The 26,724-nt window shown below is 39.1% G+C and overlaps 2 protein-coding genes across 20 annotated transcripts in view; one reads left to right on the forward strand and one right to left on the reverse strand.

The window, feature by feature from the left end:
* The window catches only part of LOC117399578 (sickle tail protein-like), a 242,430-nt gene extending 232,275 nt beyond the window's left edge, over positions 1-10,155 (forward strand). For 11 of the 15 annotated variants that reach the window (XM_059023171.1, XM_059023167.1, XM_059023169.1 and 8 more), the window contains 6 exons: positions 84-236; positions 547-666; positions 4,983-5,063; positions 5,188-6,852; positions 7,565-7,696; positions 8,467-10,155. In XM_059023171.1, coding sequence (XP_058879154.1) covers positions 84-236; positions 547-666; positions 4,983-5,063; positions 5,188-6,852; positions 7,565-7,696; positions 8,467-8,991 — 2,676 coding nt within the window. In that variant the 3' untranslated portion in view covers positions 8,992-10,155. Of the gene's footprint in view, positions 1-83; positions 237-546; positions 667-4,982; positions 5,064-5,187; positions 6,853-7,564; positions 8,431-8,466 lie in introns of those variants that run through there. The other 4 variants (XM_059023177.1, XM_059023168.1, XM_059023175.1 and 1 more) reach the window with 4 other exon arrangements.
* Positions 10,156-14,092: 3,937 nt separating this feature from the next.
* Positions 14,093-26,724, reverse strand: part of LOC117399981 (rho GTPase-activating protein 21-like) — a 98,203-nt gene continuing 85,571 nt past the window's right edge. For all 5 annotated transcript variants that reach the window (XM_059023188.1, XM_059023184.1, XM_059023185.1 and 2 more), the window contains 14 exons: positions 26,276-26,401; positions 24,063-24,362; positions 23,036-23,100; positions 22,794-22,942; positions 22,165-22,307; positions 21,572-21,727; positions 21,397-21,475; positions 20,365-20,438; positions 20,182-20,271; positions 19,696-19,821; positions 19,212-19,253; positions 18,943-19,048; positions 17,003-17,034; positions 14,093-16,826 (listed from right to left, as the gene is read on the reverse strand). In XM_059023188.1, coding sequence (XP_058879171.1) covers positions 15,129-16,826; positions 17,003-17,034; positions 18,943-19,048; positions 19,212-19,253; positions 19,696-19,821; positions 20,182-20,271; positions 20,365-20,438; positions 21,397-21,475; positions 21,572-21,727; positions 22,165-22,307; positions 22,794-22,942; positions 23,036-23,100; positions 24,063-24,362; positions 26,276-26,401 — 3,186 coding nt within the window. In that variant the 3' untranslated portion in view covers positions 14,093-15,128. The remainder of the gene's footprint in view (positions 16,827-17,002; positions 17,035-18,942; positions 19,049-19,211; positions 19,254-19,695; positions 19,822-20,181; positions 20,272-20,364; positions 20,439-21,396; positions 21,476-21,571; positions 21,728-22,164; positions 22,308-22,793; positions 22,943-23,035; positions 23,101-24,062; positions 24,363-26,275; positions 26,402-26,724) is intronic.

Genomic DNA, 26,724 nt, shown 5'->3' on the forward strand with positions numbered 1-26,724 from the left:
CAGTGGCTTAGTTATAAACTTATAAACATAATTGTGCTTAGCTAAAGGAAATCCAGCATTAATTGGTCTTGTTTCCTTCAAAGGAGGCAGAAGAAGTAGCAGCACAGGTTCAGCAGACCAAATTACCCAGAAGTCCGAGCGAAAGCAAACCGCCGCCACAAACGCCACCCCCCATCGCTGCCTCGTCCAGCCGGGAGGAGGAAGATGAGGGAGACAAGATCATGGCGGAGCTGCAGGTAATGACAGCTGTCCTGGAAAAGCAGGATGACCTTCATTAGTCAAGGACCCCTCTGTATTTGAAACATGTGGGAGGAAAGCAATATGTGTGTGGTGGGGTTTACAAATATGGAACTTTAATCCTTAACCTTTTGAATTCCTGCTGTAAAGTTGCAGTTGAGGTACTGTCCAATTATGGAGACAGTATTGTGACTAACTACTTCAGCATGGAAATAAAACAAGCAATGTTGATATTTTTTTTTCATATATATATATGTATAAAACTATTTCAGAGTGCTAATCCCTAGTGTATGTATTTTGATTTCTTAGGTTTTCCAGAAGTGCACTTTTGTGGATGTAGGGACAAAAAGTATTGTTGAGCATCCCAGAGTTGAAACCCAATTCAGAGAGATAAGGCCTGGGGCCTTAATATCACCCAAAGAAAAGAAGGTAATATGTGTGGCTCTGTAGAGCTTGCCACAATAGCCTGGCTCAACTCCCTTTCTGCTTCGAACACTGGTCACGCACTCTTTGAACTCTTTACCTCTCTCTCACTCTGCAACCTTTTGAATGTCTTTTTGTTTCTTTAATATTTACACATCTGAGTCTGCAGGAAACATTGTTCATGTGTCAAACATCTAGAACAGAACTGACAGGGATCCTGGTAAAACCCGCTCAAAGCATGTGGTGAATTCAGCAACAGAATGAAATCAATCAAGCCAGTGCCGATAAAGGCCACTAAAGGCAACAATGCTCCTTGTTGCCTTTAATTAATTTGACCCACTGACTGAGCTGTGCAGTATTGTAAGCAGCACAGACCTCATTATCTTGTTCCACTTGGGGGGTGGTATTTTCAAAGCTTGATCATTTCTAGGTTGAGTGAATATTTGCTCTCGAACAAAAAATAAATAAATATAAAAAATCTAATTAGATTTTATTCATGTCTACTAAAATGTAACTGAGCAAAGCATAACCTCAATGTTAAATTACTAAAGAAAATAATATCTGTATTTTAAAGAAACTGAAAGTGAATCTACTCAAAGTTTTGAAACTATTCCCCTTGGGGAACACAAGTGAGTTTGTTATGAGGGCAGTTTATCTTTATCTACATGGGCTATAAATCCAGGGCAGAAGTACTGTATTATTAAACAAAACAAAAAACAATGATATTGTAGGCATCGAGGATCTTGTCAGTTAAATAACGAAAACAAATTTTCTTGCAGAATTGGTTCTGAATGTCTTGCGCCTTTTTAACCCTTTCCCACAAACGTTTCCACTTCCCAGATCGCTGCTGCGCTGGTTTAGGTTCTGTTGTAATCCAGATCGCTGCTGCGCTCTGCGCTGGTTTAGGTTCTGTTGTAATCCAGATCGCTGCTGCGCTCTGCGCTGGTTTAGGTTCTGTTGTAATCCAGATCGCTGCTGCGCTCTGCGCTGGTTTAGGTTCTGTTGTAATCCAGATCGCTGTTGCGCTCTGCGTTGGTTTAGGTTCTGGTGTAATCCAGATCGCTGCTGCGCTCTGCGTTGGTTTAGGTTCTGTTGTAATCCAGATCGCTGCTGCGCTCTGCGTTGGTTTAGGTTCTGTTGTAATCCAGATCGCTGCTGCGCTCTGCGCTGGTTTAGGTTCTGTGTAATCCAGATCGCTGCTGCGCTCTGCGCTGGTTTAGGTTCTGTGTAATCCAGATCGCTGTTGCGCTCTGCGTTGGTTTAGGTTCTGTTGTAATCCAGATCGGTGCTGCGCTCTGCGTTGGTTTAGGTTCTGTTGTAATCCAGATCGCTGCTGCGCTCTATGCTGGTTTAGGTTCTGTTGTAATCCAGATCGCTGCTGCGCTCTGCGTTGGTTTAGGTTCTGTTGTAATCCAGATCGCTGCTGCGCTGGTTTAGGTTCTGTGTAATCCAGATCGCTGCTGCGCTCTGCGTTGGTTTAGGTTCTGGTGTAATCCAGATCGCTGCTGCGCTCTGCGTTGGTTTAGGTTCTGTGTAATCCAGATCGCTGCTGCACTGGTTTAGGTTGTGTTGTAATCCAGATCGCTGTTATCTTGCATCATGTCTTTTGTCTAATTTACTCCAGCAAAAAATGGTTACAAAATGGTTAAAACTATCCATTGTGTTAACTAAAACTTCAGTAAACTTTTACCCAGGAAGAAAAAATATACATTTTAGAAAAATATGAATGTATGCAATAAACAGAGTAAAAAGGTCGTTTCGACTAGAAGTCTTTTTCAATGGCTTCTTGTGGGGAGATTTTTTTTCATTTCAGTTCATCACTGCTAATGTTGTTTACTGAATCAAAATAAAAAACAATCTCCCCTGCCATTGAAAGACTTTTGAGTGTTTGTTTAATAGTTATGTTCATTGAGTTGGGCCAGTAGTCTCTTGGACACATTTTGATCGTTTGATACAAGTTTCCATGACTGAGCGCTTGTTTTGACATTCTGGACACACTGAACATGTGAGGGAAAGAGATGTTGCACTCTTGCTTCATGTATTATGTTGATTCAAAATAATTTAGGCTGTGAAATTGCCCGTTTATTTGACAAATGGAAATGTTGACTGTAGATGGCGATTTGAATATTGTAATATTGTAGCTCTTAATTGTGCAAGCTTTGTACTTCTAACCTTTGTTGGTCTCCTCATTTATATATGTTTTTTTCCAAAAGAAAATGTTGTTACTATGTTAGGTTAGGTGCATCTTAAATTGATGCGCCTGACCACCTTTTTTTTTGGCTCTTTTGACATCTGGGCTGCTTTTAATGTTGGTGTTTTAGGGGATAGCAATAATTACTTGATTGCTGCAAAACAAATTCTAATGCCTCTATTTTTTTTGTGTGTGTTTTTTTTTTTTTTTTAATTCAGGTGAAAACAGTTTCTACAATCAAATCTGCATGTATATAAAACTGCTTTAAATTTGCGATATAGTTGCCTCCCCAAGACTGTAGAACTAAAATTCATCAGTGTTTCACTAAATCATTGGATGACTCCTGATAACCCATAATCCAGGAGGAGGTTCTTTAACCCTTTGCGGTCCATTTATTAATCGCGCGTCAGGCACGTCAGGTCTAATTAATTTTCACATGCGCAGTTAATTTTAGACGCGCTGTTTAAAAGTATTTTTTTCCACAGTCAAATGGGTTTAAATGGCCCTGCATATCAACAAAGCACTCACTAGGCATCTCCAGCCCTGCCCCACCCTTTCGTTCGCTATCGCTTTCACCTGTGTAAGAAATAAATAATAATAAAAATAATAGTCGTACATACCGATCAATCATCTCCTGATCACTTGTTTTATAACCAAACTCCTCAATAATGCGATCCAAGTCATTATTTTATTACTATAACATCTCAAAAAAGCTCTGCAAATGTCCGTGTTCTCTGTGCGCTGATTGTCAGCCAGCTTGTTTACTTACGACCGCCCCGTTATCTGATACCAGATACCATGTATGACTATTCATGAGATACGACTTTTTTTTTTTAAATTTTTTTTTTCGACTTGTCTCGGCTCCTGTCGCTCCCACTCGGCAATTGAATGGTTTTCTCTGTTTTTTCCGGAGAAAAAACGACTAGAAACCCGTTTTTTGCGTTGCTATAATGATATCGGACCCAGTCCGACAAAGGACCTGTGAGGAATAATTACAATGTCGGACCCAGTCTGATAATGGACCGTAAAGGGTTAAAGCACAGTAATCATGCTAACTCCTCACTGCTTTACAACAATAGATAGCAGGTAGCATCAGTAGTCATGTAGATCTAGTCAAGATGGAATTGAATGTGTAAATACTGACCCTAATGAGGTGATTTTCTTCTCGCTAAATGAAATGCAGTAATATGATTCCAATCGATGTACTGCAGCGATGGACATAAGACTCCTGTTCCATTCCTGGTGTTCTTATGAGTTTTTAATAGAACACACCTGAGCTTGCTACCTATGCACAGTGGCTAATCAAGCTCGTAGTAGATCCTGGAAAGGGTGAAACTGCTATGGAATCGGAGTCTTCTTTCCATCCCTGTACTGTACAAGGGGGTTATTTGCAAACTTGGAAAGTGGAGTAAATGTACACATTTAGCATAAATCCGTTTTGCTTTTATATTTCAAGATCAGTGTAACTGTGTTCAAGTAAATAAGTACAATGTGTAGGTAGAGTTGAGAATGACATTTACGCAACATTTTACCAAGCTTTAAAAGTAACCCCCTCAGTGTACAGCTACAGCCAAAAGCTTTGCATCACCTAGAATTTTAGGACTGAGACATTCATTAGAAAAAGAAAAAACTATATGAACATCATTTTAAATCTTTTTTTTTTAGCATCATGTAGTCAAAGAAACTACAAAATGATGTCGCAAAAGTCATAATATTAGTACAGTATTTCATGTTGGATTTCGAAATGTCACATTTTTCAATTTGTCAGTTTTTCGTTAAGTATATGTAATTCAATATGTTAATGTAACATTATTCAGCAGGTTTCATTTGACTTTATGAAGCAAAATTAGTTAATTCTATAGAGTGATGCAACACTCTTGGTCATAGCTGTATGCACTGGAAATAAATAAATAATAATCTCATTTTTTTTTTTTTAGAACTATTGTATGCTATGTTAAATTAAACTTTGTATTTCAAAACATATTATTGAGGTGTGTTACAAGGATTTTATTGCACAATGTTTCGTGGAGACCCCAGGTGCACTTTTACCCTTTTATTTAAAAGCTGCAATCCTTTGGGTCTTGCACAGAAAGCCATTGTGCAATAATGTTCTCCTCATGAACTATCCTAGCAGAGCATGGAGATACTTGGTGAAGAGAAACAAACAGACACTGATGAGAATGGCAACGAGACCTCGCTGGATAGCCGTGGGGTAGGTGTAAAGTAGTCTCTGGAACATGCTGTGCAGTATCTGATGCAGTTTGTAAGATTTCATCTTGCCCTACGCAAAAGAACCGTGTTTAACTAAGTACCTTTGTGTTGGTTTCTTTTTACAGGTTGTATATTACGTCACTGCACAGATTTCAAATAAACCCCCTTCACCGCAAATGGAGGAGCTAAAGGAACCCAAAGTGGATGGAACTGCAGAAAGCAACCAACAGTTTGTGGCTAACAAACCATTTGTTTCCCAAGAGTGTTCATATGTGGAAAGCCAAGGGAACTTCCCAGATAGACAACATCAGTTCCAGATTTCCTACACTGAAACCCAGCAGGAAGTACCCGACGTGGAACAAAAACAAGAAATGCGAACTATCCGTTACCATCAGAAAGAAGAACCAACCAAAACCATACCACAGAACGGTAGCATTGAAGACGCCATGATAAAAATGTCTACAGAGAAGTTTGAAGCCAATAATGCAAGCCCTTTACCTACAGAAATGTCTGTAAGCCAGCTGAACTCCTTAATCAAAAAACAAGAGGCTCCTGTGATTCTTGAGTCTCCTCAAGAATGGACAGAAGATGATGGACACAGTGAACAGGTAGTACTCAGATCCAAATCATCTAAGGTAAAGATCAAGTATTTTGAGGATGCAGACTCTAACCCTAGTTCTCCTTGTGAAGAAAGCCCTACACCCATTGATAACATTGCATTCATGATCACGGACACAGAGGTGCAGGCTCTTTCCTGTGGAGAGTGTCAGGAAATAGTAAAGAACAAGGGAGAAAACGTACAAACTGTAAACGTTGATGGCAACCGGGAAATGACGATTCAGGATTACAGTCATGGACAGCTGGATACCGAAGACCCAGCTGCCGGCCTGGACAGGAAGCCAGTCATCATCATATTCGATGAGCCAATGGATATCCGATCAGCTTACAAGAGGCTGTCCACTATATTTGAGTCCGAAGAGGAGCTGGAGAGGATGTTGGCTGAGGAAAGGATCGATGAGGAAAATGAGGAAGCTGAGGAGACCGATTCAGATAGAAAGGAGGCCACCCTCGAAAGCAGAGCTGATCGAGTGGAAAGAGCAGATCAAGTATCAAGTGTTGACAGCAATAACTGTCTTCAACGCGATCATGCTTATTTGCTAGAGCCTCCTGGAGGGTCGACTGCAGAAGCAATGCCTGATGTTCTAGATGGCAGCAAGCAAGACGCTAAGAAAAAGTTCAAATTCAAGTTCCCCAAAAAGCAGTTGGCGGCTCTCACTCAAGCCATTCGCACAGGTACAAAGACTGGCAAGAAAACGCTGCAGGTGGTGGTTTATGAAGAAGAGGAGGATCCGGATGGAACTGTAAAACAGCAGAAGGAAGCCAAGAGATTTGAAATTAGGTCAAAGCCCACAGATGACGAAACCACCACCACTACCAAAACTATTACCACAGTACAACAGGCATCTTCAAATTCTCAGTACAGGACTGATGAAATCCGTAAGAATACATACAAGACCCTTGACAGCCTGGAGCAAACCATTAAACAGCTGGAAACGACAATAAGTGAGATGGGTCCCAAATCGCCTGAAGAAACTGTACTGCAGGAATCTAGAACCTTCTCTTTTCAGAAAGCTGAATCCGCAGAACAAGCCGAGCCGCAGGTGGAGCTTGGTTCTGTCCAGGAGTTGGCAACTCCAGTCTGTTATACCCAAAAGGGCCTGCAGTGGAAGAAGTCCAAACCACAGCTATTGCCAAGGCCTGCAGCCACCACCACTGTCACCTGCGAACAGGTCTCTTTTTAAGCTCTTCTTGCTTCGCGCAGGTGGCTTGGTTTCTTTTTGGGTTTTTTCTAACAGCTGACTCAGCGGTTAATGTATCTTGCCGGTGCTAGGAAAAGCTGGGAATCTGATGCTTTAACCCTTTGGTGTGTGATTTATGGTTGTTGTCATGATTGTGAACTGGCATTTATAAGTGGCTATACTGTATTTTGATTTGGCTAAAACTCTAACTCCAGTTCATGTTGTAAATTTGACTTTTTTTAACGGCTGGTTTTTTTATTTATTTAATTAATGAGCATGTAGGTTTTCTTGGGAAAGTGGTTGATTTCCTGAATGAAATGCCCCTGATTTCTGGCTTTCATTTTCTATTTAAATACTCCGAAATAATCCTCTAATCAGTACCTGGCATCATTCAGCCAATCACATCCCCTACCCCCACCTGGCAGCAGGCTCATCACTGGACCTTTCTCAGGCCAGCTCTAGAAGTGACGCTGTGATTGGTGCTCCAAGGGATGAAGCCAGGGGCCGAATAAATTAAGAACTAAATCTATTTTGTTTAGTGGGTGTCTTTGTTTCTGAATGTTGTGTTACTGTTGCATGCATGCTGTATTCCGGTGTGGTATATTATGGTCGGGATCAACTTATGAAATGAATGGTTTGGGTATCTTTTTGTCTTCTGTCTCCAGTGTCATTTTTAATTATTTTTGTTGTTTATTCTTTGCAGAGCAGCAGTACAATCTCATCAACCAGCAGGATGCCAGTGCCAATGTCTTCAAAATCCAGACAGCAGCCAGGGAGCCCAGACAAAGCTGGAACACAACAGAAGCTCCAGGACCCCCAGAGGCAGTTCCGACAGGTAGTTTTACTGTAGACCAGTCTTTGAAAAGGACATTTAATTGCGTTACAAAAATACCGAAATAAAGAAAATACGACGATGATAAAAAGTGGAATAGCTCGAGTTGTTAAACCTAAAAAGAAACCAAAGGCTGAGCATTTTGTTAAATGGAATTAAGTAGATCAACCTTTTTCTTTTTTTTTTTTTTCATCGGCTTGGATGGCATGTTTCAAGAGTTCTGATTTAACATTTCTGTAACATCTCCATCATCACACGTGCATGTTTGCATCTTTAACTAAACTGGAAAGAAAAATCAAATCTCTTCAAAAGCTGTGTTCCTAGATCGTTCCATCGTTCCTAGAACATTCCGTCTCTGTGCCTTAGTACCCTGCTTATAGAATGCTTGGGCTAAACACACCTGTACTGACTACTAAACCAGACATGATATGATGATCTACTATTCTCACCAGGCTGTCATTATTCATCTACACCCCCCACAGCATGGCAATCACCATTACTAACATAGGGGCAACCACTGCAGCGACCCTCCCCACTGCCTTGCCCCCCCTCTCTTTCTTTCCACCCTAATTATGATTTCATCAGGTCTACTAAATTATGTGAAGGCCTTGTTTAATAATGTCAGTTTAGTGTGTTTTTTTTTTCTTTCTTTCTTGAAGGACCTGTTTCGCAGGCCCTTTGTGGTTTATGATGTTTCTTTTTTATTTCTTCAATTTTTTTAATTTTTTTTTTTTTTTTTGACAAACCGTGTCTCCTGCCATCTTTGTTTGCAGGCTAACGGAAGTGCTAAGAAAGCTGGTGGGGATTATAAAGCTACTTCCCCTACTTTACCTGCTTCTAAGATCCCAGCCTTTTCCCCTAGCTCTGGCAAAGGCAGCTCTGCGTCTGCTCCTAGCTCAGACAGCACTAACCCTATTAATTCCTCTTCCTCTAAGTCTTCCATTCCTTCTACCCTCCTGAACCCCCATGCCAGCCGCTCTGCTCCCCATCACCCCTCCTCATCCTCCCACATCCCCTCTGGCTCTAACGGCTCTCTGAGGCTTCAGAGCCCCACTCACACTGGGAAAGGTCAAAGTCTTGCCATCTCACCACAGACTCAAAATGGCCGGCAACCCCCTTCCTCTTCCTCCTCCTCCTCCTCCTCCTCCCCTTCCCCAGTCTCCTCCACCTCCATGAGTCAAGGTGTGAAGAGCATCCGGACCATACACACACCCAGCTTCATCAGCTACAAGGGGCAGAACGGGAAGCCCACTCCATCGTCTTCATCTGCCAAGGAATCAGCCCAAAACCACACTTAATTAATACACTGGGCTTGCTTTACTGACCTTTGATTTTATTACTGTTGTTGTTTTTGTTTTTATTTGCTTTGGTTTTATTCTGCATCGACATGCTTTTATTTGATTTTATGACATCTTTATTTTTGCTTAACATCTGCAACATACCCATTTTCCAGATCTCAGTAAGACTATTACTACCTGTACAGAAAAAAAAGTGTTTGCGTTTACTTAACAGAGGTTAAAGTAAATGTGTTCTGAATTGTTAAGTACAGCAATGTTTTTGTGGTTACAGGTTTCTTTTCGATGGTGTTAAGATTGAATATATTTTTTTTATTTGATGTGTTGGAAAGAGTATACATTAATTGAATTTGTTTGTATCGTGTATGAAAACAATGTGAACAAAAATAATAATAAAAAAAAAAAAAATATTAAAAGATGGATTAGCTTTTAGTTTGACTTTTGATTTTAGTTTTAGTCTTTGATTTGCCAGCGTTGTGGTGTTTTGTTTTAATGCTAGAGCTTAAAAAAAATACAAAAATAAACATGAGAAATATCCATTTAAGAAGTGCTGATATTTAAAGTCTGAGTAAGAAGAATATTTTGTGGTAAGCTTCCTATGCACTGCCTGTTTACTTTGTTTAAAAGTATTTATGATACTTAGACTTATGAGGCAGATCTCCTCTTTTCTGTTTCCAGTAGTTATACTGCCTATCTGCCAAAGTTATTTTGTACCTAATATCCGTCTTAGAGCTTCTATTAATAAAAACACTGTGTTGGTATTTTAATTTTGAACCTGAATTGGGCAATTTCCCAACCATTACCTTAATAGCTTTAATCTGTGCAACTGCAGTCAATGGTTCTTGATGTTTAAATATATACTAAACAATAGTACTTTACATACTAGCAGACTTGTGTATATAAATGCATATATAACCCTGGGGAAACCTAGTATAGTTTTGTTAACATACCAAAGTCTATTTCTATGCATGCCTTTCTGATATTGTGGATGAGGTGAACATTGCTGATGTAAGAGATAAATGATGTTTGCACAAAGAGAGATGTTGTAAATATGTGTTTTCTTCCTTTTTCTTTTTGTAAAGCAGTAAACCATGTTCTATAATACAGCTCTATGGAAAACCGATAATTGTGAAGCTATGATAAAATAAAGGGCTGCATGCTTGTAAATCTGTGTTTTGTTTTATGTTATTTTTTTCTGTGAGTGTCATATGACCAAGGATTCTGGTTTTTAATTCTTAGTTATTTTGAGAGAAATTCTGCCCTCTAGTGGTGGGGAACTGTGCTTCCATAATCGTTGTCTTTTCATATGAGGCTAAAATCATAAGAATCCTGTGGTACTCCTAGTAAAGAAGCAGGGCAGTTAACATCAGTGCTCCGTCTTATTCTCTGGAAAATACACAGGACAGAAGTGGGAGTAGCTGTTACCATTGATGTAGCACTTGGACTACCTTACCAAAATGAACATTAATTCTCTTTTAATCTGGGTCTGTGCAACCAGCCAGTGGTTAAAAACGGACCCTTCACGTGTAATGAAATGCAACCCTTCACAAGTACTGTACATACTGTACTAACCTCTGTCTCCTGACTCACTTAAAAGCATTGGGAATGCAATTGCATTACTACCAGTACCAATATGGTGTAAAGTGATTGTTGAGTAATTCTGTATTTTTATAGCCTGTTAAGTTGCATACTAATGTCCTATATTTCTAGCAAAGTAAAATCTTATTAAAAAGCTAGTGATTTTCTTTGTGTGTGTGTGTGCTTATACTGCCACCTAGTGGGCTCCAGCCTGTAATCACAAGCTACAGGGTTTCTTAACTCTAACAGCCACGCCTCTTACTTGAACCATTATTTTAGTGATATAATGTATCTTGCCTGAGACCATCATCAGAAATGGTTTGGCTTCAGGTACATTTGTACATGCCTGCAATCTGCTGAGGATGTAACAATGAGATCACATGCAATCTTGTAGTTTGTCGCTATCCTAGTAACGTTGAGTTGGGATACAGATTTCACGATTTCAAACACGATGCTACAACCAAGCAGCAGCGTTGTTGCATGAGACTGAAGACTGATTGGTTTCAGTAGGTGAAGATGTGCTGCGGTACAGGAGCAGTGTAAGTAAAGCTGTGGGAGACCTGTGTGAGTAACCGCTGTTAAAGGTGGGACATTTTGAAATACCTTTTTTATTTATGGTCAGTCACCTGAGGTAGGGTGCACTACATACTGTATTTACACTTACAGGCTTTTACATGAAAAAACATCCACAAGCAATGGATGTTAATTGCTTATCTACTGTAATACATTGGTATCTGCCAATACAGTGAAAGCACACGAACCCAATGATGACCAAACTGGAGTATCAGAGGCCTGAACAACTGCAGAAAGTGTGCACAAGCCAGCCTGCCGCTAATACTGCTGTTAAACAATCCATTCTGTTTCAGTTTCAAAACAGTGCATAAGGAATGAACTGTAATAATAATAATAATAATAATAATAATAATAATAAAAAATCCAAATCTAACAAGGTACTTCTAAACACAGTTGAATTGATTTGAATGTAAGCAAGTGTTGTTTTTATTCTTTTTTTTTTTTTTTGCTTGTTCATTTGTTCAGATGATTTAAATGGTACAAGAAACATCCTGACAGCAGAGCAGGCCCAGAAACTGGAACACTGTATACAGGGCTGTGCCAAGGGTGCCCCAGACCCCAAGTACTTTTAAAAAGGCCTTCCTAGCGAAGCAGTTAGGACCCCACCATGGAAGAAAAGAGAAAGAACAAAAAGACAAAGCCAAAAAAAAAATCTATCTGACTGTATATGACATGTTTAAAGATTAATCTGCTGGACAATTGTTTGAAACTATATGGAAAATGTGAATGCTCATAAATGTAGAGGCAATTACTGTTTTCACAGTAATGTTAGTTGGTAAATTTAAGTTTTATAAAGGCACATCCCTGTGTTTTACACTAGATGGCAGTGTTTAGCTGCCAGTCTTCCTGGCACACCAAGTAGAGCGCAGTACTATAGTATGAAATATAAACACGATGCAGAGGGAAGCAGGTATTGTACTACAATTAAATACCCTTGATAATGTTTGAGTTAACTTGTATCAGAGGCCAATTTCTTACTGCAGCAGTGAAACAATACATTAAAAAGTACCATAGGCAAACCTTAACAAAGTGTAACCATTAACCATTACCAACAAAACACTGGCACAAAAAGCCAGAAAAACATGTATTGTTTTTATCATGTCAAAATTGTTCCATGGCTACAGTACAGCAATTGGGAAGCTTCCCTCTGCCTAAACACATTAATCACAGAGGTTAAAGCATATTAAATGTTTATCAGATTTTAATTTAAATGGGACTTCATAGATAAATAACAGTTTGTAAAGTGCACGTCAACTTTCATCACTTTGAATATGAAAGTAAGCTTTTTTTTGTTGAAAATAAGGTTAACATCTAACTATTCTTTTCCACCTTAATTCTACTGATAGTACATAAGACGGAGTGTGAATCGATACAAACCAGTGTTTACTTGCATTGTACAGCACACCTAAACTAATCTGAAAAGGCCATGAAGCTTATGAGATAAATTCAATCAATCGCATAATTAAAATACCAAAATGGTTGCGCTTGTGTTCTTTGTGTAGAGCATCCCAACCCCTTGTTTATCCACAGCGCTTTTTAATCCACGGATAGGAATTCCAGGCTGGGCTGTGGCTTCCTTTCACTGGACTAAACCACCTCTATTTCCTACTTGCCTTGTCCTGCATGCTTAAGGGTGTTGAGGATAAATATGTTGCCAAGGCAACCACAAAGTAGCAGCGGTGAACAAATTACAGAAGCAGATTGGGATACATCTGGAAAACATCTTGGAAGTTCCCACACCTACCTTATTGTTTTTGTAGTTCCCAGAGTAGGATTAAGTTCAATTATTTAGCTTGCCCTCTGCTCTTGGAATGAGGATGTACACTATTGTCAGAAGAAGAGAAGCAGCAGCGAACAATACAGCTCAAAGCACACAGGCTGGAGTTAAATGATGAGTGGGTGGTCAGTAAGGCCTGGATTGTTGCCCTGTTAAATATTGCTGAAAAATGTTCCCACAACATGAACTATAAAGCTAGTGTGCATAGTGCAGTTTGAGTTGGTACCTGTTTGATCATACAGTAGGACTGAAAGATCCTACTCTATAAACCCAGTCCAATTTTATACAAATTATAAACCAATGAAACAAACTAACTGGAAGAAAATGTATGATTATGGTAATATTAACCTAAAATAAAGGTGTGTTTTTTTGGAAGAGTGCCATATTTATAAAATATACCAGCCACATGCTGAAGTCCTGTTAGGAACGTTGTTAGAAACAGAACAGGGTTGTTAGAACAAAGTGCAAACCCTCCCATTTATCAAAAGCATGTTACTTCATAGTTGGAACTTGATTGCATGGCACCTGAATACACCCTCAATTATCCAGCATTCCAGATTAAATACTACGGACACACAGAAGAGTATTCAGCTATCCTTTATCTCTGACCATCAACCTCAAATATCTTAATCAGGGGTTTTAAAAAGGTACACTGGAAAGGAATTAAATGCATGATTTTATTTTTCTTCTTTCTCATGTATCAGCATGGAGGATCGCACAGGTGTTGAATCCAAGACTAAGACAATCGTTGCATTTTACAGAACTGTAGAATCTCAGCACGAATCACACAAAAGTGTGCATGGTTCTGACCAAATACTGCATGACTGACTAGAACACTCAATTACTAGAAGACTGATTGACAGCATATAAAATGATGTGACCAAAAACTGGTGTTTATATCGATAGATAGAGAGATAGATAGACAGATAGATATCGATATCAATAGATAGATAGATCTATATAGATAGTCTCTCTCTCTATCTATATCTATATCTCACCTTTCCTGTATTCAATCTCAATATACAAGAACACAGGAATAAGTAGTATCAGTTTTGATCTTTAGAAAAAAGAAAACACCCAATAAAGAGAATATCTGCCTGTTCTGATCAGACTTTTAGAAATGAAGAATGGGGATTCAAAGGTATTGCTTCTACAGTTTTGGAAGTTTTGGATTAATTTCTTTCTTTTTTTTTTTTTTTTTTACTTAACCAACATAATACCCAAACAAAACAGATCACAGAAAGATTGTATTTATTTCCAGTGTTTTAGGGGCATCTCCCCCCTACATGGCTGTACACAGGCATGATACAATGTCCAGTTTCAGGACACATTTATTCATGCAGTTTCAGAGATGAAGAAAAATGATCAAATGACCAGTTTTTCCAGGGTCCACCGTCTACATGCCTATATTACAATATTTATTAAATCTGGCCTTTGAGGGGGAAAAAAAAAAAATAGGACATGAAATATGTACATTAAAGTTACTTATTTTACAGAAATATTAAAAACTTCAAGTCTCATTTAAAAATAATAATAATAATAATAATAATAATAATAATAATAATAATAATAATAATAATAATAATAATAATAATAATAATACAATTCTGAATATAAAACCCTTTAAGACCCAACTGGAATGCCTATAGAATGGAAGCTCTGAATCGGCTTGTGTTGAAATCTGTAAAATGACTTAATGAAAACCAACCTGTAGATAAAATTCAGTCAGTCATTCACAGTACATTTTATATATTTGAACAAAAGACAATGGCACCCTAACTATCTCAGAACCAAATCATAATGAGGCACTTTCTTTTGTGAATAAACATTTGTAAGATCCGATGAATATCTTTTTTTTTTTTGCATTGAAGCTAGTCGTTGATAATGGTAAAACCGTAATACAGAAATATTGCATCAGAAGTGTTGTTCAGCACTCGCTTTGTACATTTTTGTTTTCTTTTTAAAGTCATATAAAATATCTTTTACTTAATTTTACGAGCACAGAATGTCTGGCTGTCACAATGCACTGCAAAGAGTTTCCACAGTACACAGCACAGAAACCAGCCTATAAAGAAGCTGTAAAACAGGAACCCAAATACACAGTTCAAGTACAGAGATAAATATTTACACTTTAAAAATACAATTATTACAAGCAACCAGCTATATAGTCTGTGTAATATATATATATATATACACACTTTTTCTTTTTTTTTTAAAGATACTGATAGAACCGTGACCTAACCACTTGGGCGCCAGATAATTTGTGAGGATGGGCGTCCACTGCAGGGCTTAAGTTTGTTTTGTTCTTGTCCCGACTGTCACCGTTCAGTTGTTCTGCTGACTGCCTTGGTGACTCTGATGGAGACGGCCTACTGATCTGAGCTGATCTGTCTGCATCTTCCTGAACAGATAAAGGCATCTCTGGCTTGGACCCTTCCCCCTGGCTCCTGGCTCCTGCAGCCGGCTCTGCTGGCGAGTCTGTGTTGACGTCCGGGTTGCTGGTGCGGAAGCGCTCTCGTGCAATCCACTCTCTGATGGAAAGGTCCTGGGAGTTACATTTGGGTTTCAGCCGGTCCATGGCAGACAGCTCGGATTCTTCATTTGCTTGCTCCTGCTCTTTCCAGTCGTTCATGATGGCTAACTCCGCAAAGTCTCGCTGTCCTCCCATGGTGTGTCTCCGTCTGATTTTTTTTTTGCGCATCTCTGGAGATCTGGTTGCTTGCGTGCCGACCCCGAACATGTCATCTGCCGAACTTTTCAAACGAAACTTTAACCTCTCTGTGATCTTCAGTCGCCATACCGGCTCCTGCTTCTCGGGCTCACTTTTGTTTGACGACAAGCTCCCAGTCGATTTTCCCTTCTTCATCACCTCAAACACCCGCGACAACCTGTTTGACTCCTTGTCACTCCGTGTCTCTGCTGAAGATTCGCTGTCAGTTTTCTGCCTCGCTGACTTTTTCCTGGAGAGCGTGTCACATTCGATCAGCTTGTGAGACACAAACCCCCGGCGACTGTCTAGCTTTGGAGTGGTGCTGCCCTCCGTCCCTGCAAACTCGCTCCCCATCGACCCTCTCCGGCTGTGGAGACCCTTTTCTTGGAAAACCTCCCGCAGAGTCTTTTCAGGAGCTGAGAGTGATGCAAACACAGGGAAGTCACTTTCGCTGTCCGTCTCCATCGGCCGTCCTTCGCTGATCAGTTCGCTCCGTTCATCATCAGCCTCATCTCCCCTGCTTTCTGCCACAGACTGAACCTCCGGGCTCAAGATACTAGACTCCACACCAGTCAGGTATGTCATAGACGACGTGGTTGAATAATCTGAGGTGATAGAGCTGGTCTCTGCCGCTATGGACTCGTTACCCTTGATGTCAGGAGTTGTCCACTTCCTGCAGCGCGTCCTTTGAGAAGCCTGGGAGCTTGTACTGTTCATCGTACCTAAATCTGACGCATCATCAAGCTGGGAAGGAGGATCAGAGAGAGAGGATTTTCCCAATGCCTGAAGTCGGTAACTGAGACTCGGAGAGTCAGTGCGTTTTGGGCTCGGTGAAGGACAAGGAGAAGGCTGTCCTGAGGGCAACTTCTCTCTCATGAAAAAGGAATTTCTATTGTCCTTTTTGCACCTGCTCACTAAATCAGTGATTTTATGGATGTCCTTTTTGATATCCTGGCTCTCTCTAGACCATCCTTTTTGGTTCAGAGTAACAGTCTCTTTGTCCGCCTCCACTTTGCCTGTGCCGTCATTGGACCTGTTTGTGTCATGGTCCTTCTTTACAAACACGCTGTCCAGTTCGTCGTCCGAGCTGCTCGGCTGTGGCTTGTCCTTCGGCTTCTTTCGTTTGCGGCTGGCTGCGGCAAAGATTGAGGACACAAGCAGTTCTCTGCTGTACTGATCCTTTCCAGAACCCCAAGAACCCTGTTTAGTAAGAAGAAAGGGGTTAATGTCCTGTGGAATATGAAATACAATTACAAAATAATATATTCTCTAGTAAAAATAGTGACTAAAAAAAAACAAAAAAAAACAACTTTGTTTATTAAATATACTAATAATCTTCAATAATTTGCATTGGTTAAACTGGAACAAAATCTCACCTTAGATTTTGCAGAGTCACTAGTGGCTGAATCTGAAACGAAGAGAAGAAAAATGAAATCATAGCAGAATTACCGCCTATCTCCCATTTAACAAACTGTACCAATGAAGAGAAAAGCATAGTCCACAAAAACACAATGCGAGACAGAGAACAAAAGATCAGGACACATTGGACAGTCACAGCTCATGGAGATGAAAGCACCACAGAAAGCCACCGCCATGAAAGAAAGCTGTGAATTGTGAGTGGAACCTGTTCAATGAGAACAGCAAAGGGACCTTGCTTGTTGTCCTGGGCGGAGAGCAGAGCATGCATAACTGCTTCTACACACTACTATATCTCTTCAGACTATCATATTCATTCTTTCACAAATCTACTTAAAAGATTGTAATGCCAGCTAATACGCAGTCTAAACTTTAGTGGTAGAATTTTTATATAGCACACTTAATGTCTTTCATGTTTGTGTATCTTCGATTGTTAATGATGCTTATTTAGCAGCCTTTGCACCAAAGTGTTTATCTGAAAATGCCAAGTATGAAAATAGTCTGATCAACCCATAACCGTTTGAGAAGCACTGCACTAAACTACTGCAGCCTCCTTGGTATGTACATTTGTAGCTGTCGGTTTTTAAACATTGAAGGGTTGAGGAGCTGTGATGAGATGTGCAGTGTAATGAAGACTACAAAGAGTTGCTATGGGGCAAGAACACATGACAGGGGGCAGAAAGGGGCTAGCAAAGAGGCATCTCCAGGGCAGAATCAGGAAGGTCCTCCTATGATCCTACTTATTTTGTCAAGGTCATTTTGGAATCTAGTTTAAATACGTTGGTGGTTTAAAACACATTTTTGAAAAATCTATAAAAGATAGCTCAGCCCCCCACCACACCCCTTTGGACACATGACTTTATGCTACATGACTAAAAAACTGGTAGACCATACCATTCTATTTCTCCTCAGGGTCTGCTTCAGAAATAATAAGAAACAGCAGAAAGACTTTTAAAAAGTAGTAATGGTCTGTTTGAAATAATGTTAAAAAGTAAAATGTACACCACGGATGACAGTTTTTTTTTTTGTCCATTTACAAGAAACGGGGATTTCTGCAGACTAGACAGCTACAATGGGGGCAACAATCCTCCTTCTTCCTACAGTTCCAGTTGTCCATCAGTGACATCACAGAATCCATCAGTGACATCACTCCTCCCACTTGGCCTGTTTCAAGATCAGTATGTGTGAATGCTGGAAAAGCCTTAGACACTCAACAAAGAAAAACTAGTGACAAAGGGGTCATATTTATGTGAAAGAACATGCTGGGTTAATGCAACAGTTGGCAGGATCACACTCAAAAAAGAAAAAAAGCCTATGGAATTGAAACTTAGGAAAAGGTCAAGACAACAAATGAAATGTGTAAGGGGGAGAAAATGAAAACTGAACCGATAAAAACTTACATAAAATATATAAAAAAAGGTAAATATAAAAATATATATTAAAAAAATTCAATACACATTGGACATAAACTATTGTAACCCATGTTTCCATTTGTTTCTCAAATTGATTTTTTCATCTAGAAAAAGGTTGAAATAGTTTGTCATTACAAACCAACAACCAGTATTGGAGCTTGTTTTGCCTTAATTACTTATGAAAAGCAAATGGAAGGTGCTTATCTTCCTGAGGCCTAAACTCCAGTATTTAATTGTTTATATATATATATATATATATATATATATATATATATATAATGAAGCTTAAAATTCCATTATGAATGCCTATGTGTTCTGATAGAGTAGTGATAAGATTTGCCAGCTGCTCTTATCCTTTTTTCTTTCATGTATAGAATAATAATAATAATAATAATAATAATAATAATAATAATAATAATAATAATAATAATAATCATCATCTGTTGATGTTAACCCACCCCAAAGCGCATCTGGCCCAGGCAAGTTACCTGATACATCTCCTGGAGAACTTCCAGTCCTTCCAATGTTGGTGAGCAAATGATCTATGTTTGGCACTGGCTGAGCCTCAATAGCATTCTCCTGACGAACTGGAGTCTAGAATTGAACAAAATGTATATGAGACCCGGCAACGGCACAAAACTAAAACTACCCTCCCTGGGTAAATAAAGACCAATAGAGGCTTAAATAAAGACCAATAGAGGAGATTTTACAAAATCAAATTTAAAAAAGCAAGCTGTAAACGTGTGTTTATACGCACCATTGGATCTTCATTGCCGCCTTCTGTAAAAAACCAGTGATACTGAAAAACAAAGAAAACAAGATGCATCAGTACATAGTGTACATATCCTCCTGCCTAGGTAATAACTACATTACCATGAAAAAGTATAGGTCACCATAAAAACTACATCTACTGGCTGGAGAATAGCAACATAACAAATGTCCAAGCCTACTTTGATCAAAACTCACTCAAATCAGTTGAGAAATAAAGCAGATTGACAAGAACCACAGTTTATTCACAGGAAGTTAAATTGTGTATTAATCAAGTTTAATCAAACCTGGGCAAGATAAGCTTCTCGTATAGTCTTTATTAGCTCAACCAAGCATGAAAACGGTCACCTTGGCCTCGATTCTGAAACCCTTAAGCGACTTGCTCTGTATCTCCACTCGAGGAGTAAGGAGGCCTCAATATCAAGCGAAAAAAAAAACAGATGGCATGTCCAACTGCATTTCACTTCACTTACATGCTGTATAAGTGTTTCTACAATTTTGTACTGGTCTGGCATGTGTGTCACCATATGGGTCATGTTGTCTTCTGATGTCCTGACCAGAGTGGGACCGAACACGATCGCCAGATTCCGTGGTTCCATCTGCAAGACAAGTGCCAGTAATAAGCAAATTATTCATTATCTGGCAGATTTGGTTATTTATACACTGCAGCCCCACACCAAAAGTTTGATGCCGTCATAGAAAATTATGGAAATTTCCTGAAACAAACAAACAAACATTCACATCAGGTTACAGTTTCAGAAAACAGGCTGCGTCTGTAACACATGGACTGTGGAAATATACAGTTAAAACAAAACAAGCACCTCAATAGATAGTAGCTGACCAACACTATAAACGGTTTAATACAAGAACATTATGGGATAACATTTTTGTAGTTTGAACAGCTAATGTGACACAACTGAGCAAACCTGACTTGGTCTCTCTGAACACTTTTTAGGTACCTTGTTTTTTTCAGAGTTGTCAGCCACAGTCTTGAGATGTGCAGACAGAAACTTCAAAGTTTCAAAATGATGGTCTGGCAGCTCATGAAGCTGCAGTGAGAAGATGGAAACTTTAGTATCATATTAAACCTAACACTGTATATGAATACAGAAAACAGTGTAGTAACTCATTGTTCAACTTACAAGTTTTTTGAAACATTTCAATCTATCCACTGGGTCGCTGGTTCTGTTGGCTTCTATAAAATCTGCATATTTTTCTAATACAAAAAGGGATAAAAACATTAGTGAAGAAACCAGATCTTTAAAGCACTCCTTACTGTTACTACTGGGTCTTCTGTGTGTTGCAAAGTGTCCACTAGATGGCACACTTTCTATTCTTCAAAAACAGTCCTGCACATGTTCTTTTTGTTTAGTAAGGCAAATACATAATATAAAACAGCCAAATGCAATCTGAATTTTCTGCAAGAGGATGGGTGTGTATGATAAAAGTCTGTTGAAGATTTGTGCAACATAAAGGCAGTTATCGTGTTCACAATGTAGAGTGTGACAGATGGACAACTATCAGCAAATAAGTCTCTCCATATTTAAAGGAGGACTCCAAAAAATTAAATAAATAAATAAATAAATAAATAAATAAATAAATAAAGGCATGCCAATACCATCTAACCATGACCTAAATCCTACTTACATCACAGAATAGATTCATATTAAAATAGCCTAACCATGTCAGAACACGTGCAAAATTAAGCCAATACCTATATTGTTAAACTTGTGCTAAAAAATACCCTCAAGGTCAAGTTTTTAAGGTATGATTTTCTTAGTACAAGTGGACAGCCACATTTGAACTAATTAAGTTCATTAGGTTCTACTTACATAATGTATAGAAATCAAAGTGGATAAGGACGACGATAATCCAGTATCAACACAATGTTAGTACAACTATCAGACATACTTTAACTAATGTTCCTTAGGTTAACACATATGGGCTTGGCATTGATTGATGAATGGCAGCCAAGATGATAATGACTAACTGAAATCACAACAAACCCTGACGCCCTAAATGGGTAAAGGGTTTGTTCACCAGTTGTTCCTTTGCTTGTTTCTTAGCCTATACCTTATTTTCATGTCCTACGTTTGTATCAAAATACATTCGAGTAGGTTTTGGGGCAGTATAGGGGTGAGTGGAGGGGTGGGAAGGGGGTTCTGAGAACTTACCATTTGTAAACAGAGGTTCAGGAAGCTTTCTGAAAAAGGATTTCAGCAAACTGCTGATAACATTCAAGTCCCGCCATTTCTGTACAAATAACACAATGAATACAGCAGTCATGCAGAGAATTGCTTTAATGCATTGTTTTCTCAGTGATGTGAAGCCTAGCTGTTGGCTACTCACGTCGTCCTGAATGTCTATGTCAGACATTCCTTTGTTCAGCTCCTCCTGCATGTTCGAGATGGCTGTGTTGTTCCCCGGGACTCGATAAATGCCTGTGTATTCAAGGCCTCTTTCCTCCACTAGCTGACAGCAGATCTCAACTATCAATGGCACAAACTAGAAAACAAACAAACAAACACACATGTGATTATCAAAACACTAAATGTGAATAACTTGGTCCTATCAGCTTGTGTCACAAGCGACTCTGATTGAACTGTTGGCAACTGATAAATAAAGAGAATTAGAACGGTCAGTGCAAGAACATTTAATCCAAAATTACCAACACCCTCTTAGTGAAGTTTCACTTGTAAAGGGGCTCTGGATGGGTACCCAGTGAGAAATAGCTTGTTACTGCTGTAACATCCACACTGCCTGTCAAACTTGAAATTATTTGTTTTGTTTGTTTTTACAGATTCAAAGTGAATCAATTATACTGCAATGCTTTATTTTTTAATCTGAACAGATTAAGACATGTCACTAAATACTAATTGCACATTCAATTAACATGACAAAAAAAAAACCATGATACAAAGGGTTCTATGGGACCGTCTTACTTTGTTGGTCTGAGCGGGAGGGCAGTCGTCCAGTCTAACTCCAAACGTCACCCCTTGAACTGCTTTCTTCTCAAATGGTTTCCTCATTAGGCTGGGAATGCCCTTTCTCCAAGTTCCTTTATCCTTTGGTGGACTTGTGTCATCTAAAAAAAAAAAAAAAAAAAAAAAAGAAATGAGATCTTTTCTGACAGATCAAACTGCAATTCCATTAACAAAATAGAGAGGGTAACATGTATTACATGGACTCTGTTTGGAAGAATCGCCAAACCATTAACACACACTTTTCAAAATCAATTAAATCAATTTCCACATTCTGCATCTAACATTTTTCAAATTCAAGGTGAGCTCATGGCTACTCAAAAAACTTGGGTAAAAAGGACATATCTGGCCTCTACAAAGCTAACAATACAGGTGGTTATCAAATACTTGTAGCTACAGTGTAGCCATTATAGTTGAGCATATTTAATGTTTGCTGTCACAACACTTACATGTGGGAAATTGTTAATTATCACTTCTGGGTCCCCCAGAAAGCAAGCAGGGAAACAGAATTCAAATGGAAAGAACTACAATACTGTAATGGAAGCATTGAAAAAACCCATTACAAGCTAAACAATGTGGCAGCCTCCTACCTTTACTGAGAAGCTTTCTGTCAGGATCCTGCTTCGGAGAGTGAGGACTCTGGGTCTTCTGTTCCCCTTTTGCTCCCAGCAATGTCTGTCGAATACTGAGGGACTGGCGGGGGGTTTTGGGAGAATGTTCAGTTTTGCTGCCAGAAGAACTGAAAAAGGAACCATTGTGTCAACACTGTATAGTGTAAGAGGAAACTAATATCCAAAAGACATTTCACAGCAGGAGCCGTCACATTGTTTACCTCATCATTGTATTGTACTCCTTTATCTTCCTGCTTATTAGATCCCTGCTTGTAACACCTGCGTTCTAGAAACAGAAAAAGCAAGGTTCATTTCTTGGTGCTGTAGACTAAAATTGTGTTAAGCTAGATGGAAGAAAAAGTACATTTATTTTAGTATAGTGTTATCATTATCAAGCAGTTAAGTGAATGCTAGCAAAATTGCATTTGGAGTCTCTGTATTGCCAAAGCAACCAGTTTCATGCTGTGGATTTTTAATATGGTAACTAGTTCTTATTTTCTGTAGTTATTCCATTTCGATATATGTATTTATTTTAATCAAAAATTGATATGCAACACATATGGTAAACAGTAATTCAAAACAGTCATCAAATTATATTCTGCCATGACAATAATATTTCGGTATACCAAACAGAAACAAATCATTATCACTCAGTGTAAGGGTCAAGCCCTTTTTACCAACAATATTTATATTAAAACATAATTTTAGGGCCTATATATAAAATTGCAACCACATATAAACATATTAGTTTATAAACTGATATCCTAATACAGAACTAAAAAGTAATATTTACCACAAATGGGTAATTCCTGCTACCAATGTAGAATGGTGCTTGTTTCACAGGAATGCAATGAACTAATCTCAAACTCTTCTATATATCCCCTATGTCGGGTGTTGTCTGTGACTCCACACAGCATGTACCCTGTCTGTATTTGCTGGCTTCTCTGTGAGTTTACAAATATCCAATTTACCTTCCCCCAAATGTAAACACATTCTTTCAGCACAGAGAACCACACCTTAAGGTGGCTCTACAACTTATTGACTCACATCACACAGTCTTATTCAGATACACATACAGATTATACAAAGCAGCTTATTAAAATATAGAAAATTCAGCTCATTCCAACAACACTATAACTCAAGAAAGTCATGAATGAACCTGTAACAATTCTAAATGTGAATTTAATGAAGTCCAATTGCATCACCATGTGTTAACCCTTTGTAAAACCCTTCCAGGACAGTGCTTACCTCTTCATCCAAGTTACTGTTCTCCTGGACGACCCTGATCCAGGACAGCATGTCCTCTCGGTCTTCGGCCTGGAACAGGTACTCACAGTCTGAGGTGGTGAGCCGGAGGACATTTTTGCGCTTGGTGTCGCTGTAGGAGATGTCAATCAGGCAGGCCTTGATGCTGATTGGCTGGAGCTCTTCCTCAGACTGGGAGGATCCCTGCATCAGAAGCTCTTTCTTATCCTTGTACAGACAGAGTGAGTGGCCTCTGAGAACTGCATACATCTGCTTCCACGGCCTGATGCCACTGCCAACCCGCTGAAATACAAAAGAGGTTCATTTGAAGAGCCTCCATCAGTCCAACGGGAGCTACTGTGCCTTATGGTAGTGAGATGCTATGTTAGTTAATAAAGGACTTGATTGATAAAGAACTACCCGCACTCTCCACTAAAAAAAAATAGAAATCCAATTCCTTCATCGTCAGATCCCCGAGAACCTGAGCAGGGCTGTCCAATGTAGGATTTATGAGCCATACATGGCTTATTCATAATGTAGCTCTCTAGAAGTGAAGAGCCCATCAAGGCTGTTATGGGGTTTGAAAAGATCATCATGACAAATGTTCTTTGGAACAGTCAAATAAAATGAATAAACAACTTTTGCACTAAAATACTGAAGTAGCGTCTTGGTTTACAGCAATCTGGTAAAGCTCCTCTCTTTCCATTTCTTTGCTATTAGGTTCTCACTGTTTGTTTAGATTTTATTCAATTTGCCAATGTGCGTTTTGAGATCCCACTGGTTGGACAGAAAGGTTATCGAGTTCACGATCAAGCTGGCTATGGAGTCAGTAAAATCAGATAAGCACACACTGCTGACCCTGGGCAAGCTGCAAGGACAGGCACCAGCATGTCATGGATAACAGAGAATTTGTATAATTGGGCAAGACAAGAAACCAATGCAATAAGTCATTTTTAGTAAGAAAATATAAAAAATAAATAAAAATATGCCAACAAAAGGATGCAACGTTTGATATCTCATTAATCTGATTAATCATTGGCATGAACAAAGTACAAGCTTAACTCATCATTCATATGAAACTTTACTAAGAAGGTGTTGGACATGACATGTGTAAATAGTTTGCAGAAGTTCATTATAATAATCTGCCATGTCAGTACTGTTATATCACAGAAGGGAAACAAACCGTGAATATAACCAATAGTGCTAAAGCCTTCCAGCATTCAAATCTGACACACTGTAAATTTCCACTAATCCAAGAGTTATTAATACCAGTCTTTTTCCCCCAAAACTCCCCTTTTACCTAACCAGCACAGGTAGAGACAATGGTATCCTATTTATTACATCAAACTCCATTAAACACCTACAGTCCTGCCTCAGTTAAAGATTCTGAAGTATAACAAATGTTAAAACGGGTTTACAGATGCCTGAAACCTGGCAGGCTTTGATTCTAGATACAAACTGCAGAAAGCTGCAGCTCAACCAACCTCCCTCCTACATCTGTGTTGAGAGTTAAAATTCCAAATGCGGTGTGTGTGTGTGTGGGAGCAGAACAATTCTAATTTACATTCTCCAGAGAACTCTGAATATAAGGTTTTATTTATTACACTGAAACAGGGTTACAACAGCTGTTATAAAATAAACAGGGATATCTAAGGAAGGCAGAACTAAACCAATACTATTTCTAATATTGTGGAGGGGAGATAGACTGAGCTGACCATCGTCACCAACATTACGTAGCGCAAAAGAACAGCGAAATATCTGATGTTGACAGAGAAGGGCTTAAAAAAGATATACTAAAGTTACAAGATGATACACATGTCTTACTCAAATTAGGTATAAAATATTCAATCTACAGTAAATTAGCAACAAACTGACAAGCCATGAAGGCAGATGGGGAGAAATAAAATGTCTAGCACACTATCAAATGTCAAATGAACACTGGCATAATTCACATGATCCAAGGACCTTTCTTGCCCCCACCAGTGACTTGCAAATATCACTGATACAAAGATGTATGGCAGGTCCAGCAAGTTATTAGGCAAATGAGAATGCTGTAGCTCTGTTCTACAAAATCAAATGATACATGACCCCCCCCCCCCAAATAAAATCTAGTTCTGCAACAAAAAAGCAGAGGAATACTCCGAATAACACACAGAAAGGAAAAGTGTTCTAAATTATTCTACAAGGTTTCAAACATCCCTATTAAAGTGCTGTACCTTGCTCTTATCCGTGCTAATCTGGCGGAAGTGCAGCCATCCTTCTTTGGAGGCATCGCTGAAGACATCCGACGAGGAGTCCCTCCTGGAGCCAGAGTCTTCCGAAGACTTCTGGCCATCAACAGCCTTGGCAAAAGAAAACCAAAACGTCAGTTAATAAACCCACAGAACAAGTTACTGCCAAAATCAAAAACCTGCACGAAGGAACTGCATACAGTAGCTGTGTTTACCAGAGACATACTTCCCATCTTCTTTTTTTTTATTTTTAACGCAGCAGAAGTTACAGGCAAATATAAACAAGCAGGCCCTGACTGTAACTTTCTGAAGTGTCCGTTTCACAAATCAAACCCGTCTTTGCCATCAGCTCTACCCAAGCACACTGGGACTGGGCTGTCTCTGCGGGACATACCAACGAAATGCAGTCATGCTTCTACTGAAGGAACAGCAGG

The sequence above is a fragment of the Acipenser ruthenus genome, chromosome 4, assembly GCF_902713425.1.
Source record: "Acipenser ruthenus chromosome 4, fAciRut3.2 maternal haplotype, whole genome shotgun sequence".
Lineage (NCBI taxonomy): Eukaryota > Metazoa > Chordata > Actinopteri > Acipenseriformes > Acipenseridae > Acipenser > Acipenser ruthenus.